Source organism: Arvicanthis niloticus, chromosome 2 (assembly GCF_011762505.2).
Source record: "Arvicanthis niloticus isolate mArvNil1 chromosome 2, mArvNil1.pat.X, whole genome shotgun sequence".
Lineage (NCBI taxonomy): Eukaryota > Metazoa > Chordata > Mammalia > Rodentia > Muridae > Arvicanthis > Arvicanthis niloticus.
The window spans coordinates 136,537,321-136,552,229 of NC_047659.1; the positions used below are offsets into that span (position 1 = coordinate 136,537,321).

General features: G+C 52.4%; 1 protein-coding gene across 3 annotated transcripts; it reads right to left on the bottom strand.

Moving 5' to 3' along the window:
- Positions 1-1,521: 1,521 nt before the first annotated feature.
- Positions 1,522-13,006, bottom strand: Spata2 (spermatogenesis associated 2). Of its 3 annotated transcripts, none has more exons than XM_034495124.2 (3): positions 12,700-13,006; positions 5,529-5,964; positions 1,522-4,913 (listed from the first exon to the last, which is right to left on the bottom strand). In XM_034495124.2, exons 2-3 carry the CDS (start codon positions 5,844-5,846, stop codon positions 3,687-3,689), a joined length of 1,545 nt encoding a protein of 514 aa, XP_034351015.1. In that variant the 5' UTR covers positions 5,847-5,964; positions 12,700-13,006; the 3' UTR covers positions 1,522-3,686. The 3 variants fall into 3 exon arrangements, with proteins under 3 accessions (XP_034351015.1, XP_076786386.1, XP_076786387.1); XM_076930271.1 differs by lacking the exon at positions 12,700-13,006 and adding an exon at positions 12,354-12,625 and having other exon boundaries at positions 3,539-4,913; XM_076930272.1 differs by lacking the exon at positions 12,700-13,006 and adding an exon at positions 12,049-12,302 and having other exon boundaries at positions 3,539-4,913.
- Positions 13,007-14,909: the final 1,903 nt, after the last annotated feature.

The following is a 14,909-nucleotide window of genomic DNA, read 5'->3' on the forward strand; positions in this document are numbered from 1 at the left end:
CTATGTGACTGGGCCATGGTGGCGCACGCCTTTGATCCCAGCACTCAGGAGTCAGAGGCAGGTGGATCTCTGAGTTCAAGGCCCGCTTGTTAAAAAAAGGAGTTCCAAGACTTCCAGGCTACACAGAAACTTGTCTCCAAAAAACAAACAAAACCCTACTCAATGGGGCTGAAGAGAGTCATCTAAGAGCATACGCTGCTCTCACAGAGGACAGGATTCCATTCCAAGCACCACAGGGAGGTTCTGAATCATTTACCTGTAACTCCAGTTCCAGGGATTCCTCAGTGGGCATAGCATGCACACAGAGCACAGGCGTAAACAGGCAAAACACCCATACACATAAAACATTATTTTAAAGAGAGCTTACACGCACACATAAATTACAACTGGGCCCCTGAATGACCTAGCAATCCACATCACCTTCCACATAGATAGGCCAAATGTTTCAGAACCGGGCAGGTTCTACTCAGGTACTGAGCTAACCCATGGTGATACCTGGAACAGTACATGCAGACAGGAAGGAACTGGAGAGGGGCAATCAAGTCTTAGGAAAGCAGGCGACTGCGCCGTGTGACAGCGCAGGACTGGAATAAGCAGAGCTCAGGCACCGGCACACCAGCTTCTATGAGTCACTGTATCCATAAGCTCTGGGCTTGACCAAACCCTGCCTCACAGGTATTTCATATATGCACAAGCACACGCAAATACGTAACACACAAGAAAAATGGAAAACCGCTGGGCGGTGGTGGCGCACGCCTTTAATCCCAGCACTTGGGAGGCAGAGGCAGGTGGATTTCTGAGTTTGAGGCCACCCTGGTCTACAGAGTGAGTTCCAGGACAGCCAGGGCTACACAGAGAAACCCTGTCTCGGAAAAATGAAGAAAAAAAAGAAAAAGGGAAAATCAAACCAGGACTTCTATGTTCTTTAGGCAGCCTCAGTGGCAATGGCTGGGCAGACTCGGTCAGTGGCCTATCACCTGTCCAGCACACACAAGACCCTGGATTAACTCCCCCACATGCCCCAGAAGTCAACATCTTGCAGTGGGGGGGACTTGAGTTTGATGCAATAAAAGACACATACATGAAGTAATTTTTTTAAAGTGTCTATGGGCCAGGCAGTGGTGGTGCACACCTTTAATCCCAGCACTTGGGAGGCAGAGGCAGGTGGATTTCTGAGTTCAAGGCCAGCCTGGTCTACAGAGTGAGTTCCAGAACAGCCAGTGCTACACAGAGAAACCCTGTCTTGAAAAACCAAAAAAAAAAAAAAAAAAAAAAAAAAAAAAAAAAAAAAAAAAAGTGTATGGTGTCTTGCCTGTACATGCCTAGTGCCTACAAAGGCCAGGAGAGGATGCCAGGTCCCCTAGAACTAGAGTTAGAAATGGTTGCGAGTGATGATGTAGGTGCTACGAATTGAATCTGGGTCTTTGGAAGAACAGCCAGTGTTCTTAACCATTGTACCATCTTACCACCTGTCAAGTTTTGTTTGTTTTTAATAATAATTAAAAAAAAAAACCCTTTGGCTAGATATGGTAGAACATGCCTTTAATGAGAGAAATCAGGAGGCGGGGAATAAAGGTGTATCTTTAATAGTAACAGTTATTTCCCCCAGAAATACTTCGGGGAAATGGACAGCTTGACCACTGAGCCTGGTTCCCGTCTTCCCCAGATGACCAGGCAGTAGTATCTGAGTCCTGTCACTTGAGCTAACTGTTAGGTGTCTAGGCCAGAGCATGCTTCAAGTCAGGGAAGCCACAGAAGGGGCTGTAACACCATAAACACTTCATTTAACAATGGAAGACACTTTTTATTATTTTTTTAAATCTCTCAACATTTCAACTCTGTAGAAATCAAATGCAAAATATGTGCATTTTTAAATTAGCATATACTCAACTATCCGGATCACAGCGATCTCCTATAGTGAGACACACCTAGGAGGGAGAGGCCTTGCCAGTCTGTACACAGTATTTCCTGGTGGAAAGCACACTGGACTTCCTCAGGCGACCTGTCCTCCATCTTAAGAGAGTTCCTGCAGTGCTGGAGTGACTGGAATGGAAAACACAACACGAGCTCTCAGGAAGAGCCAGGCATCGCCAGCTCTGAGGAGTGGAACATCATCGGGTTGCCCAGAAAGGCCAGTCTCGGTAATAAAGTTGCCCAAATTCAGCTATCTACATGTACACTATCTACATGTGGTCTATCAGCTAGAGATAAAAAAAGAGTCATAAGATTTGGAAAACCTTAAAATCACTCCAGTAAGTCGGAAGACCACCAGCAAATTCACAGTGGCTTAGGGTTTGGCCAGAGTCAAGCCTGCTCCAGAGCTGAATGCCCGCCTTTGGGGAAGCTCTACTTGCACATAGATCCCAAACACTGGACGTCACAGCTGCCTATGGCTAAAGTGTGTTAACACCTCACAAGGAAGTGACAGCTTCAAATTCCTGCCCTGCCCCTCACCCCAAAAAGGAAAATCCAGAGGTGAGATTTAACCCAGAAGGTGTGGACACTGGGCTGAGTACTGTAGAGGTGTCTGTCTAATGAGCACTTACTTACCACCTCTGTCCTCCCTAGTGTAAAGAGACTGAGAGCCGCCCTGACAGCCAGTGAGGAAGGCTAGATCCCACCACCTGAACTTCCTTCTGAAATTCGAGGTTTAGGGTGCAAGATTCACGCTCAGCAGGCACCAAGACCAGAGCCATAAGATGTGAGGGCTGAGGGCCTCACCTTGTCACTGAAGTCACTGCAGACCCCAGCACCATGCTAACCCCGTGTGCACACTGGAGGTAGGTGTCTAATATTTACTGTAGGGAAGACAGTAGCTCTCCACCACCACGGGAAAGAACATGGGCTTTATCAGTCCCCTACCCCGAGGCTCCCAGCTCCACCCTAAAAGTGGAAGAAACACCGGGAAAGGGCATGCAGCCCCCCTTGGAAGACTAAAGAACCCAGGGCACCTTTATAAATACCATATCATTAATTTCTTTCACCATGTTGAAACACACAGCAAGTTTAACACTCATTTAAAAATAAACCTCAAATTCTGCATGTACAATACAGTAAAAGGGGGTTATGCAAACAGGAAGGGACGTCAGTCCTGCTCTGGAGTCCACTTTCCAACTGCCAAGCAGCTTGCCAACATTGTGGGCTGATTGAGTGGAGCTGGCAAAATGGCATTCAACTAATACTGGACTTGGCTCCCCTTTAATACCAGTGGAGGGGGGGGAGGGGAGACAAGGGGTGGGGACATCTGCCTAGGGATCCTTGTATCCAGGGAGCAGGAAAAGGCGAGCCACCAAAGAGGCCCGATGTGGCAGGAGGGCTCATTTCACAAGCCAGCAGGCCTCCAGCTCGCCACTCCTGATGGGGATTTGAAGGTGACCCCAGTCCAAGCTGGCTTTGCAGTGGGTGGGGCAGGTGTGGCAAGAGTCCCAGAGACAGAGACCTTAAGGGAACCAGAACCAGAACCCAAACCTAAACCAGGGAGTGGAGAGGACGTGAGGTGACTGAATGCGAGTGTCATCCTGTCCTTTTGACCACACAGCAGTGGCTGGGTGGAATGTGACAGAGCAGTAACCCTGGCGCTTCCATGGTCAAGCGCAAGTCTCCGCTTCCGGCACAGCTCTACCTTTTGACGGGACCAAGCCAGGTCAGTGGTGTGTAGCCCTTGTAAGGGAAGACGGGGGCGTGGCCTATCTGTACACGAGATGGGAGAGCTGGCTGGATTTGTAATTCAGCTGATTGCTGGGCATGAATTTGTGCAGCTCACTCTTTCTGCAGCACGGGTCGTAGTGGTAGGCGCCGAGGCAGGCGTCACAGGAAACTTTTGAACACTGGGTACAGGTGTTGGTGGCACCTGCACGGTTACAGAAGCCACAGCGTGAGGTGGCTGTGGTAGAGGGCTTGGGCTTTGAGTGGACAGGTGCCAGCCGGTCAAGGCCCTGAGTCTGGCCCGCATACTTCTCCCGCATAGGTGCCCCATGGGCCAAGCTGTCATGTGCAGAGGCCTTGCTGGGGAAAGCGCTAGGCTTGGAGGCCGAAGGACAGACCAGTACACAGTCGGAGCGCTGGCAGAGGGAGGAGCTGCAGGACAGGCCGCAGTTTTGGCACTTGGAGAGGGCAGACTCTTTGGTGGGGGGTGAACGCTTGTGGTAGATGGAGTGGGCATCATTTTTGACCAGCCATACATCCGGCCGCAGAGCATCCTGCCTCCGGTAGGTGGCCCTAGGTTCTGAATCCGTATACAGGTCCACGTCATCCTGAGTGGAAAAGTACGTACTGCGAAGAAGGCCAAGGCCGTTGATGGGGGAGATGGAGGGGAGGTCATCAGGGCTACCATGGGGGGAGCTGGACATGGTCAACAATGAGGGGGACAGGCGGATGATCTCATCCTTCAAGTCCTCCCCTACATCCATGGCCAGGGGCTCCTTGCGCAGACTCAGTGAGGCCTTTGAGGGGGGCTTCCTGCTCTCCCAGTAGCTGTCGTAGGCATCCACCGACCTGGAGGGTTTGGTCACTCGGGGCTTGTAGTAGTCCTTGGCTGCGCGCTCACTGGCTGACTTCTGGAGTGCCACGCGGGCCATGGAAGTGGTCATGTGCTCCCGACTCTCAGCCCGCCTCCGCAGGGCATCTGAGCACCCACGCACATCCTCCGTGCTGCTCTTGCGCTCAGTCACCACGTCCAGCTCTGAGTAGCCCTTGTCCTTCACCTGCGAGTGGATCCCTAGCATCTGCTCACACTCGACCTTGGCCAGGAAGAGCTCAAAGGAGACCATCTTCACCTGGAGGGACTCCACAAGCTCTGTGAGTTTGTATGCAGTCCCCAACTCTGGCTCATAGCCCATGAACCTCAGAATGGCTCGGATGTCCTTCTCCAGCAACGTGGACTTGACATAGTAAACAAAGGGGCCCGTGTAGGTCTAGGGAGAAAGTGGGCGGGGGAAAAAAAGAGGCATGCTATAGAGAGGCCTGTTCAAACCAAATGCAGAGCGGGACCAGCAGGGAGAGGTGGGGACCACAGGCAGGAAGGAGCACACTAGATGCACACCACCAGGCAAGGAATACACGGGGCCCTGTGAGGCCAGAGAGACATTCCGGTTTCTGTGTAGGTATGAAGGCTCTGTTCCACAGGAGGGAGGACGGGGTGGGACTGTAGGGAGTATGCTACTAAGCCCGGAGGATAGCCACTTGAGCCTTCTGTCAAAGTTTCAAGAACATACCAAGGCTAGGGACGTGGCTCAGGGATTAGAGGATGTACCACAGGTTTAATCCCAGCACTACAATAAACAAACAAATGGAACATGCCAGGGTTCCAGCCCGGCTTGGTGCAGTATCTACCTGCCCCCTGTTCCCCTGCTATGCATAGTGCAGAGAATCTTCTCTCAAGCCCTGCCCCGCACACGCGCACACACACACACGCACACACACACACACACACACCCTCAACTGGGGCTTTGGTCCACACCAGCTCCCAGCTGCTTGGAGCCTGTGCACTCAGGAGGGAGCAGCAGGCAGAGGCGGCCACCCCACCTCACCTTGATGCTGCGGAACTCCTTCTTCCAGGGGAACAGGAAGAGGTTGACGGCCAGTGTCTCCAGCATGCTGAAGGCGCAGTGCAGTGCACTCAGGCTGGAGCTGCTCAGTGAGCGGAGGGAGCTCTCCACCACCTCATAAAACTGGATCAGCCGAAATCGATACAAAGGGTCCACCTTGTGCAGGCTGAGCAGGGTGGCAGCTGCCACGCGCAGGTACTCATCGCTGCCAGGCTGCTGTTTGCCGGGGGTGGTGTCCACTTTGCCCTCATGGAACTGCACGTACTTCCGGAATAAGTCATCCTTGTACTTCGTATCCATTGAACTGGGCTTCCCCAAATCAAACCCAAGGGCTACCTCATCTCCCCCATGGTTCTGGGACTGGAGGCTGGTACATCACATGAAGAACTGGCATGGTGCCCATGGACCAGCGCATGCTCTGAAAAGGGGGAACAAGAAGCCATCACCCATCTGACTGGTTCCTATCCCAGCTTCAGAATGCCAAGGACAGCAAAGCCAAGAGCTGGCCTGGGCTATGCTGGCACTTTGGCCCAGATGGTCCCCATATGCTCTTCCACTTCACTGAGACAGGACACATACGTAGGGAACAGTGACGAACACAAACGGGCCAGGCGCTGCAGCTCACCAGCTCACAGAAGTGACTAATGCCCCCGAAGGCAGGGTTCAGGGAGCGGGTGCACACTTGGCCTTGGTGTGACAGGAGGAGGAGGAGGAGTCTGGGAAAGCCCCGAGGCAGAGTTAAGCCTGGAGCACTGCCAGGCCCTGGGTGTGATGCTGGAGGTGGCATGGGGAGCTGCTGAGCTGGCATTACAGGGCATGTCCCAGTACTAACCCCTTACTCCTAAGCAAGTGGGCACAAAAGTGACCATGGCCCCTGAAGACAGCCAGCCACTGAGAGACCCACCAGGGTCACAGAGCTCCCAAAGTGGAGCTAAGGTCACCGCCCAGGCCCAGCCCACCACACCCTGTTTTCCTGGAGCAGGAAAGAGCTTGGCACCAACAGAAAGGAGGCTGCTAAAGACCAGGGCCACACAGAGGGGTTGTTGGTGCAGGGGCCTGACACACAGAGGACACACTGACCACTGCTCCTCCTGCTGGGGGATGCTGGGACTGCACTGCTCTGTGACAGGGACCCTGGACGTAACTCCTAGCAGAACACACAGCCAGGGTTTCTGTGAAAGGCTACATAAACTACTGAAGAGTTTAATTTAAGGACCTGGATAGCGACTACAGAGACCAGGCCGGACTACTGTCCCTTTCGCCTTTGAGGGGGCCGCAGCCAGCTAGGAGAAGAAAACGCGCCAAGCTGGGACAGAGAGGCACACAGCTCGGCAGCTCACAGGCGACCTTGGGTAAATACAGCAACACTCACAGCGCCCCCACACCGCAAACAAATGTGGCTCAGGAGGACACGTCAGCACCAGTGAGGCAGCGATGCAGGGGCTTCAAGGCCTGAGTTCAAGCCCTGGCCCGCGTCACTCGGGACAGTCCCTCAACTCTTTGGCTCTTCTCTCTCGTGAATCTCATGATCAGCGCACACAGCATCACACAATGTGGCCAAGGAAGGAAGGCTTTTTCTGCCCTGGCAAGGCATCCACCCTCAAGACACCAGGCTTTCTCAAGAAGGCTCCGGTAGAGTGGGTGTGACCTGCACCTGACACTTTCCTGGCCAGAGCCCCAGCATGTGGGTGGTGAGCACCCTAAGCCAGCCTCCACACCACCATCAGCAGGGCTTCAAGTCAACAGTGTCACTAAGTCTGAAGGAGGGTCAGGGGACTGGCTGTACCTTGGAGGGCTGTCATGGCTTATGACGTCCTCAAGTATTACCTGGGCTCTGGCAAAAATCCCACGGTCCACAGAACCACCCTGGCCTCAGGAAGCCACGGCTCAGCATCTCCAGTTTGGGGACATGAGTGTCAGCATTGACAGTGGGGTGAAAGTGAGCAGAACTGGGGCACACTGGACGTGGTGGGGCTCAGTGTGATCTAGCACTCAGGACGGAAGGCAAAGCTGCCCCGAGTCCACTGCAGCCTTGGCTACAGTGTACGGTCAGAACAAACACACAGAACCAGAAAGACCCCCTTCTTTCACCCACTGCCTGTGAGGGTACCCAGCACACAGAAACAGAGATCCAGGGGAGCACAAAAGGGCCCCAAAGATGAGTGCTAAGTCCTGAGCAAACCCAGAGGCCAAGGTCATCCTCACCTTCACAACAATCTAGCCCTCGCTCTAAGCAGCAGCCATACAATGCCCTGCTCGTCAGCCATAGTAACTCTACATCAGGACCTTTGCACACGCACTGCTTTTTCTCTTCTTTGACTCTTTGGATGGCTCACCGCATCATGCAGGCTTCAGCTCCAACACAAACATCTCCTGTCATGCTGAGTGAACCAACCCCACCTACCCAGGCCCCATGGTGGTTTCCCTGGGATAACCACGGTTCGCAATTACTGGCTTCTTTTACCCGCTCACTCTCAGTCTCTCCTCATGACCTGAAACTCCCACAAAGGCAAAGACCACCACAGAACTGAGCACTGATGCAGTGGAAGTGGGCACCTACTGCACCTAGAGCCATCAGTAATGTAAATAATACATGCACACAAAGTGACCCTTAGTCTCTCAGCAGGGCCAAAAGAGCAGCTGGAGGGTGAGTTGCAAATGTGCATGCCATGCAGCCTGCAGATCAGGTGAGCCTGTGCCCTTGACAACCCTGAGGCCCATGTCCCACAGGTGTGTTCTATAAGGTACCTTCTGCCTGGCCTGGTTATGGTAGGGGTCAGGATAGTCCAGGCCATCAGTGAAAGAGACAGGCTAGACCAGCTCAGCAGCCACCCAAGCATGCACATTCTCTCAATGCAAACTCACTGCCAGCCAAAGAAGACACACATAGCTGTTGTTGATCTGAGAGAGGCTCCCCTCCCGCCTCAGTGGTAGAGTGCGTGCCTAGCACGCATGAGTCCCTGAGCTCCGTCCTCATTGCTACACAGGGTCAGGGAAGCTCAGCTGACCTCAGATTTGCTACACAGCTGAGGAGGACCTTGAACTTCTGATCCTTCAGCCTCAGCTTCCCAAGTGCTTATTAGTATTTTCCAAGATAAGAAGGGCTAGGGGCTGGGCAGTGGTGGCACACACCTTTAGTCCCAGCACTCAGGACGCAGAAGCAGGCAGTTTTCTGAGTTTGAGGCCAGCCTGGTCTACATAGTGAATTCCAGAACAGCCAGGGCTATACAGAGAAACCCTGTCTGGGGAAAAGAAAGAAAGAAAGAAAGAAAGAAAGAAAGAAAGAAAGAAAGAAAGAAAGAAAGAAAGACAGGCAGGCAGGCAGGCAAAAAAAACAGAAGTAGGGGAGGAGGGATGGGGCTGGAGCCATGGTTCAGCTGTTGAGTGCTCTGGGGACTTTTGCAGAGGACCCAGGTTTGAGTCCCGGAACCCACAAACAGCACTCTAGTCCCGGGAGATCTGATGCCCTCTTCTGACCTCCAAGGGCATGCATATGGTACACAGACCCACACGCTGCCCAGTTAGCCACAAACATAAGGAAGGCATTGCCACACGTGCCTTTAAAACCAGCACTCAGGAGGCAAGGGCAGGCAAGTCTCTATGAGTTCAAGGCCAGCTAACAGTGAGTTCCAGGACAGCCAAGGAAATACACAGTCTCAAAAACAAAACAAACAAAAAAACAAGAAAGAGAGAGAGAGAAAAAAAAAGAAAACAAATTGAGGAAGAGAAGCAGAGGTGGTTACCATGTCTTTTCCCAAACACTGCAAGTTTCTTCTCTACACGGAAGTCAGCCTTGAGCTCCAAACAGGTGCTGTTTTCACAGCGGGCCATACTCCAAACCCCACTCAGCTCAGAGGTGCTGTTCAGCAGCGGCAAACAACAAAAAGGAAAGGAGACCCACAGTTTCAGTGGCTGCCCATGGTCCTAAACTGGGAGTGGGAAACCCGTGAGGAAGAGTCCTGGAGCTGAGGGTAGCAGGAGCCCACACAGAACCATGCTGTAATGGCTACTCATGGTTGTCAACTTGGCTCTGTCTGGAATCAACTACAATCCAGAATTGGAGGGCTCACCTATGATCCAGATCTTGAGGCTGGGAGACAGAAGTTTCTGACCTGGATCTTGGCATAGTGGCTATGAATCCCAGGAGACAAAGGCAAGGAGATCTCTGAGTTCAAGGTCATCTGGGACAAAACAAGTCCCAGATCCAGGCGTGGTGGTCCACACCTGCTGGAGACCTACTTTTCACCTGCTTGCATTTACTTGCCAGCACGTCGGTTAGAATCTACTAGCCTTGTGGGACTGAGCAACTATAGATCCTTGGACTTCCCATTCACAGCTGACCAGGGTTGGGGAGTTGGACTACAGACTGTAAGTCATCATAACACATTCCTTTACTATATAGAGATTATCCATAAGTTCTGGGACTCTAGAGAACCCTAATACACCAGCCCGAAAGAGGCTGAGGCAGGAGGACTGCCATGTACTTAAGCCCCTGGACTACTCTCAAGAACAGGCTGAAAAGACGAGAAGAAAGGCAAGAGAAAATGAACGCCTGCAACCTCGGCACTCAGAAGCTAGAACAGGACAATCTCTAAGAGTCCAAGGCCAGCCTGGGCTACAAAGTGTGATCCTGTATCAGAGAGAGAGAGAGAGAGAGAGAGAGAGAGAGAGAGAGAGAGAGAGAGAGAGAGAGAGAGATAGATTGGGGAGATGGCTCCGTGGGCACAGTGCTTCCCACGCAAGCATGAGGACCAGAGTCCCAGCGACCTGGTCTCAAAATATAAAATGAAAAGCCAGACACTGGTGGCACACACCTCTAACCCCAGCACTTGGGAGGCAGAGGCAGTCTAATCTCTGTGAGTTTGAGGCCAACCTGGCCTATAGAACAAGCTCTAGGACAGCCAGAGTGACACAGTAATACCCTATCACACACACACACACACACACACACACACACACACAAAAGAAAAGAAAAAAAGATGAGAGGCAGTGGTGGCTGGAGAGATGGCTCAGTTTTTAAAAACACCTATTCTTACAGGGAACTTGCGTTTGATTTCCAGCACCACAGAGTGGCTCACAACTGTCTAGAACTCCTCTGTGCACACTTGGCATGCCCATAGTGCACAGACTTACATTTGAGGAAAATTCACACATTAAAAAAAAAAAGTGTGTATGTAGTGGAAGAGGTCTGGAGAGTTGGCTCAGTGGTTAGAAGCACTTGCTGCTTTTACAGAGGACCTGGATTTAATTCCCAGAACCCCAAGGACTGGCTTTCTCCCATTCAGCTCACTTGTTTCTGGCTACAATTGGTACCAATTACAAAGGAGTCAGCATATGCAGATCCTATGTCAGCTGTCCAAAAATCAGTATGATCAACAGGACAACCCCAACTAAAGAAGAAACTGAACACGGAAAGTCAACTCACTTATCCTAAGTCACAGGACCAAGAAGAAGCGGATCTGAGACCTGATTTGAACCTAACCCTAGGCAAGAGCCATCTTGGCTGCATCCTTCTGGGCTGGGCTCCTTGAAAGGCTTGGTCAGTCAAAATGCCCTATGGCCGAGAAGCAAAGTCTGGTAGTAGCAAAGCTGCCATCTTCCCACACCAAACGGGCTGGGATAGCCACCAACCTCTTTATGATGTAAGCTCCAGAGCCCAGGAGAAAGGCTGGCCAGAGACCAGCCAGCAGTGAGGCAGTTACATCATCCCTGCTGAATACATTTCCTAAGAATACAGGCTGCCTTGTGGCTGGCCCTAACTGGTGTCTTTTCTGAGCACAGAGCCAGCAATTTATTCCCAGCACTCTCGAAAACACAACAAAAAAAACCCGTTCTCTGATAAACACAGCCTGGTTACAGGAGAGCAAGACAGCCGTGCGACAGAAGCTGTTAATTTCTCCAAGCAACCCAATGACTGGAATGCCAAGCCATGACAGGCTGGCAAAGGAGAAGAAATAAAGCTCTGTGAATATCCGGAACACATAAGCAGAAGGATGCTTAGTGCCATTGGCTCTGGGTGGCACCTCCTGCACCCATCTGGGCACCTTTGTAAAGCAAGTCAGTGAAGACGAGGCTGGCGCACAGCTCCAACATTCAGTGTGAAAAGCCGAACGCGTTCAAAGTTCAGCTAAATAGAACCAAAATAATCGAGGAAGTAGAAGCAATGGTTCGGCTTTACCTTTACTGGCCCATTCAAGAAGAATGTGCCTCGTGTCAACACTGAAATGCACTGCCCCTCTATACCGGCAAATGCTATTTGGGTCCCAGTTCTCCAATCTACACGTTTACACACCCCTGATCCAGCTTCAGTCTCCAAACAGGATCAGGGACGTGACTCTACCTCCGTTCTCTCCGCCCAACCTCTATGCATTTATTCTAAGCAAGAGGCTCCCAGATCCACCCCAGGCATCTCCTACTGGCTGTAAAACAATACAGGGGCCCCACACCCCTACTAGCCTCCAGAAACTCTGTCACCGGAGTCTTGCAAAGCTCTGAAAACAACCTGAGCTGTGCTGGAACCTGGCTTCCCTCCCCGCAGGGCCTCTCTCGGTTCTGAAGGGATCCAAGTCCCCTCTCTGCAGGGAACGTAAACCTGTGGCGGCTACTCCCAGCTTTGTGAGCCGCCGGCATCTGACGGCCATAGCAGCGGGGAAAACGCCCCAAGCTCAAAGGAGTTCCCACTGGCGGTGTCTTTTGTCGGTGGTGCAGGGGACTAGGAACAGAACCTAGGGCATCGCACACACTGGGCAAGCTCTCGCAAACGCCCCTCGGTCTACCAATGAAATACCGGGACCTGTCATTAGATACCTGCTGCACCCCGACACCGTGCAACGCCCGTGTCCTCTTTCCACGCCCACCGCGGTCCCGGAAGGCCGCCGCGTCCCTCTTCACAGACCCGGAGACCGAGGATCCCCAGGCAGAGCGACCCAGCCAAGGTCACTCGGTGAATCCAAAGCCAGGTCAGCCTCCCCTCCCGACTGAGAGCCATAGAGCGGTGCCTGCCCCCGGGGGCGCCGGGGGCGCGTGTGCGGTCACCCGAGAGCCAGTGGTGCGACCAGCCGCCTGGAGCAGCCGCGGCCGCAGGGAGCGAGCAGAGAGCCTGGCCGGTGACAGTGCGCGCAGGGACCCGCCCTCCTGCCCGCCCCGCACTCACCCGCCGCTGCCCGCCAGGAAAGCGAGCGCCTCCAAAGCACGGGCCCGCACGGCCCGCCGCTCCCGCCGGCTCCGGGAACCGAGAACAGTACCGGGGACAGCCGCAGCCCGGAAGTATTCGGCCTGGAAGTGACGCACGGAGGCGGTCCCTGGGAGACGCTGGACCGCGGCTGCGCACTGGGCCTAGGAATGAGCGGCGGAAGCTTGTGGCGAGCAGGTGAACGCGAGGAACGGAGAGGAGGCGGCAGGAGGCGGAGGGCAAGCGCTTCTCCGCGGAACCGGACCTCACTCCTAGGGACCGTCGAGGAGACATGAGCGGAACCCGGAAGCAAATGAACTGGAAATGACGCGCGGCGCTCCACCAGCCAAAGCTGGCTGGCCGGGTTGTCATGGAAACAGGTTGCAGAGCGGAGAGATTGTTTTTTGGGGGGATTTTTTTGGTTTTTTTTTTTTTTTTTTTTGTATTTTTCCCGTCGGCGACTTTCCCTTGGTCAAGACAGGTGCTGGAGAGCCAGGACTGACGTGAAGACCCGCGATCCCATTTCAAAGAAGGGACGGCGGAGGTCACGCGAGACTGAAGAGAGGGCCGTGGGTGTTAGTGCTGGAGACCGAGATTAAAAATGCCGATCGGGGGTGGGGTGTTGGAGTCGGGAAGGCTCAGGAGAGGGCTCTGCAGTTAGCACTTGTTGCTTGCAGAGTACCTGGGTTCCGTTCCCAGCTCCCACGTGGCGGGTTACAACCATCCATAACACCAGTACCAGGGGATCTGCTGTCCTCACTTCCACTGGTATCTGGCCCGTACGTGGTGCACATACGTAGTTTCAGGCAACACTACTCATATACGTAAAATAAAAGCAAATCCGCTACATAGCGAAACTCAATAACAATGTATATAATAGAATTAATAGATTCCTGGTAATTCACAGACGACCTTATTGCGCGGCTCTGTAATCCTAACTACTCGGAAAGCTGAGGAGTGTGAGTTTAAGATTAGTATGAGTGCCGGGCGGTGGTGGCGCACGCCTTTAATCCCAGCACTTGGGAGGCAGAGGCAGGCGGATTTCTGAGTTCGAGGCCAGCCTGGACTACAGAGTGAGTTCCAGGACAGCCAGGACTACACAGAGAAACCCTGTCTCGAAAAACCAAAAAAAAAGATTAGTATGAATGATTTATCGAGCTCCTTCCTCAAAAATATAATAATAAAAGGGTGGAGCTGTAGCCCAGTCTTAGAACCCTTGTCTAGGCCGGGCGGTGGTGGCACACGCCTTTAATCCCAGCACTCGGGAGGCAGAGGCAGGCGGATTTCTGAGTTCGAGGCTAGCCTGGTCTACAGAGTGAGTTCCAGGACAGCCAGGGCTACATAGAGAAACCCTGTCTCGAAAAACCAAAAAAAAAAAAAAAAAAAAAAAAAAAAAAAGAAAGAACCCTTGTCTAGACTGTGTATTCCCTGGGTTCGGTTCGAAATAAGGAAAAAAAAGAGGGTGGGGAGACTCCCAGTATGGATTGATTACTAACAGCGTATCCTTGAACTTGCCACTTAATGTCTCTGACCTGCATCATTATATCTGTTAAAAACAATAACAAAAACAATAATAATACCAGCTCCCTAGTGAGATGTAGTCAGAATGAACTACATAAAACTGCTTAGTGGGGCTGGAGAGATGGCTCAGTGGTTAAGAGCACCGACTGCTCTTCCAGAGGTCCTGAGTCCAGCAACCACATGGTGGCTCACAACTATCTGTAATGGGATCTGGTGTGTGTCTGAAGACAGCTACAGTGTACTCATATACATAAATCTTTTAAAAAGAAAAAACAAAAAAGAATAGAAGCTGCCTGGTGCACAGCAAACACAGACACAAAGAACCTAAAGGAGCTGGTGTGGTTTTCCTGCTGCCCAGGTTACTCTCAAACCTGTGGCGCTGAAGGAAACTGGATTCTTAGTTCCCTAATCATGGAAACCAGGGGGGCAAGAGCAATCCTGTTTTCCTGCAGGACCTGCACAGTCTACACTGGCTTAGTCCTGACAGCTTGCCACTTGACTTGTCACAGGTTTCTCTAAACTCCTAATTGCACATTTACTTGCAACTCCCTGAGAGATGAACTTGCAGAGGACCTGGGTTCCACAGATCCACATGCCAGTCCCAGGGAATTAGACACCCACTGGCTGACCTCGGAAGACACTGCACACATGTGATGCACAGACATACATTC

Coding starts and splice junctions, on each gene's coding strand:
- Spata2 (XM_034495124.2), bottom strand. CDS start 5,846: ATGGATACGAAGTACAAGGATGACTTATTCCGGAAGTACGTGCAGTTC. Junction 4,914..5,528: donor AGGAGTTCCGCAGCATCAAG/GTGAGGTGGGGT, acceptor CTTTCTCCCTAG/ACCTACACGGGCCCCTTTGT.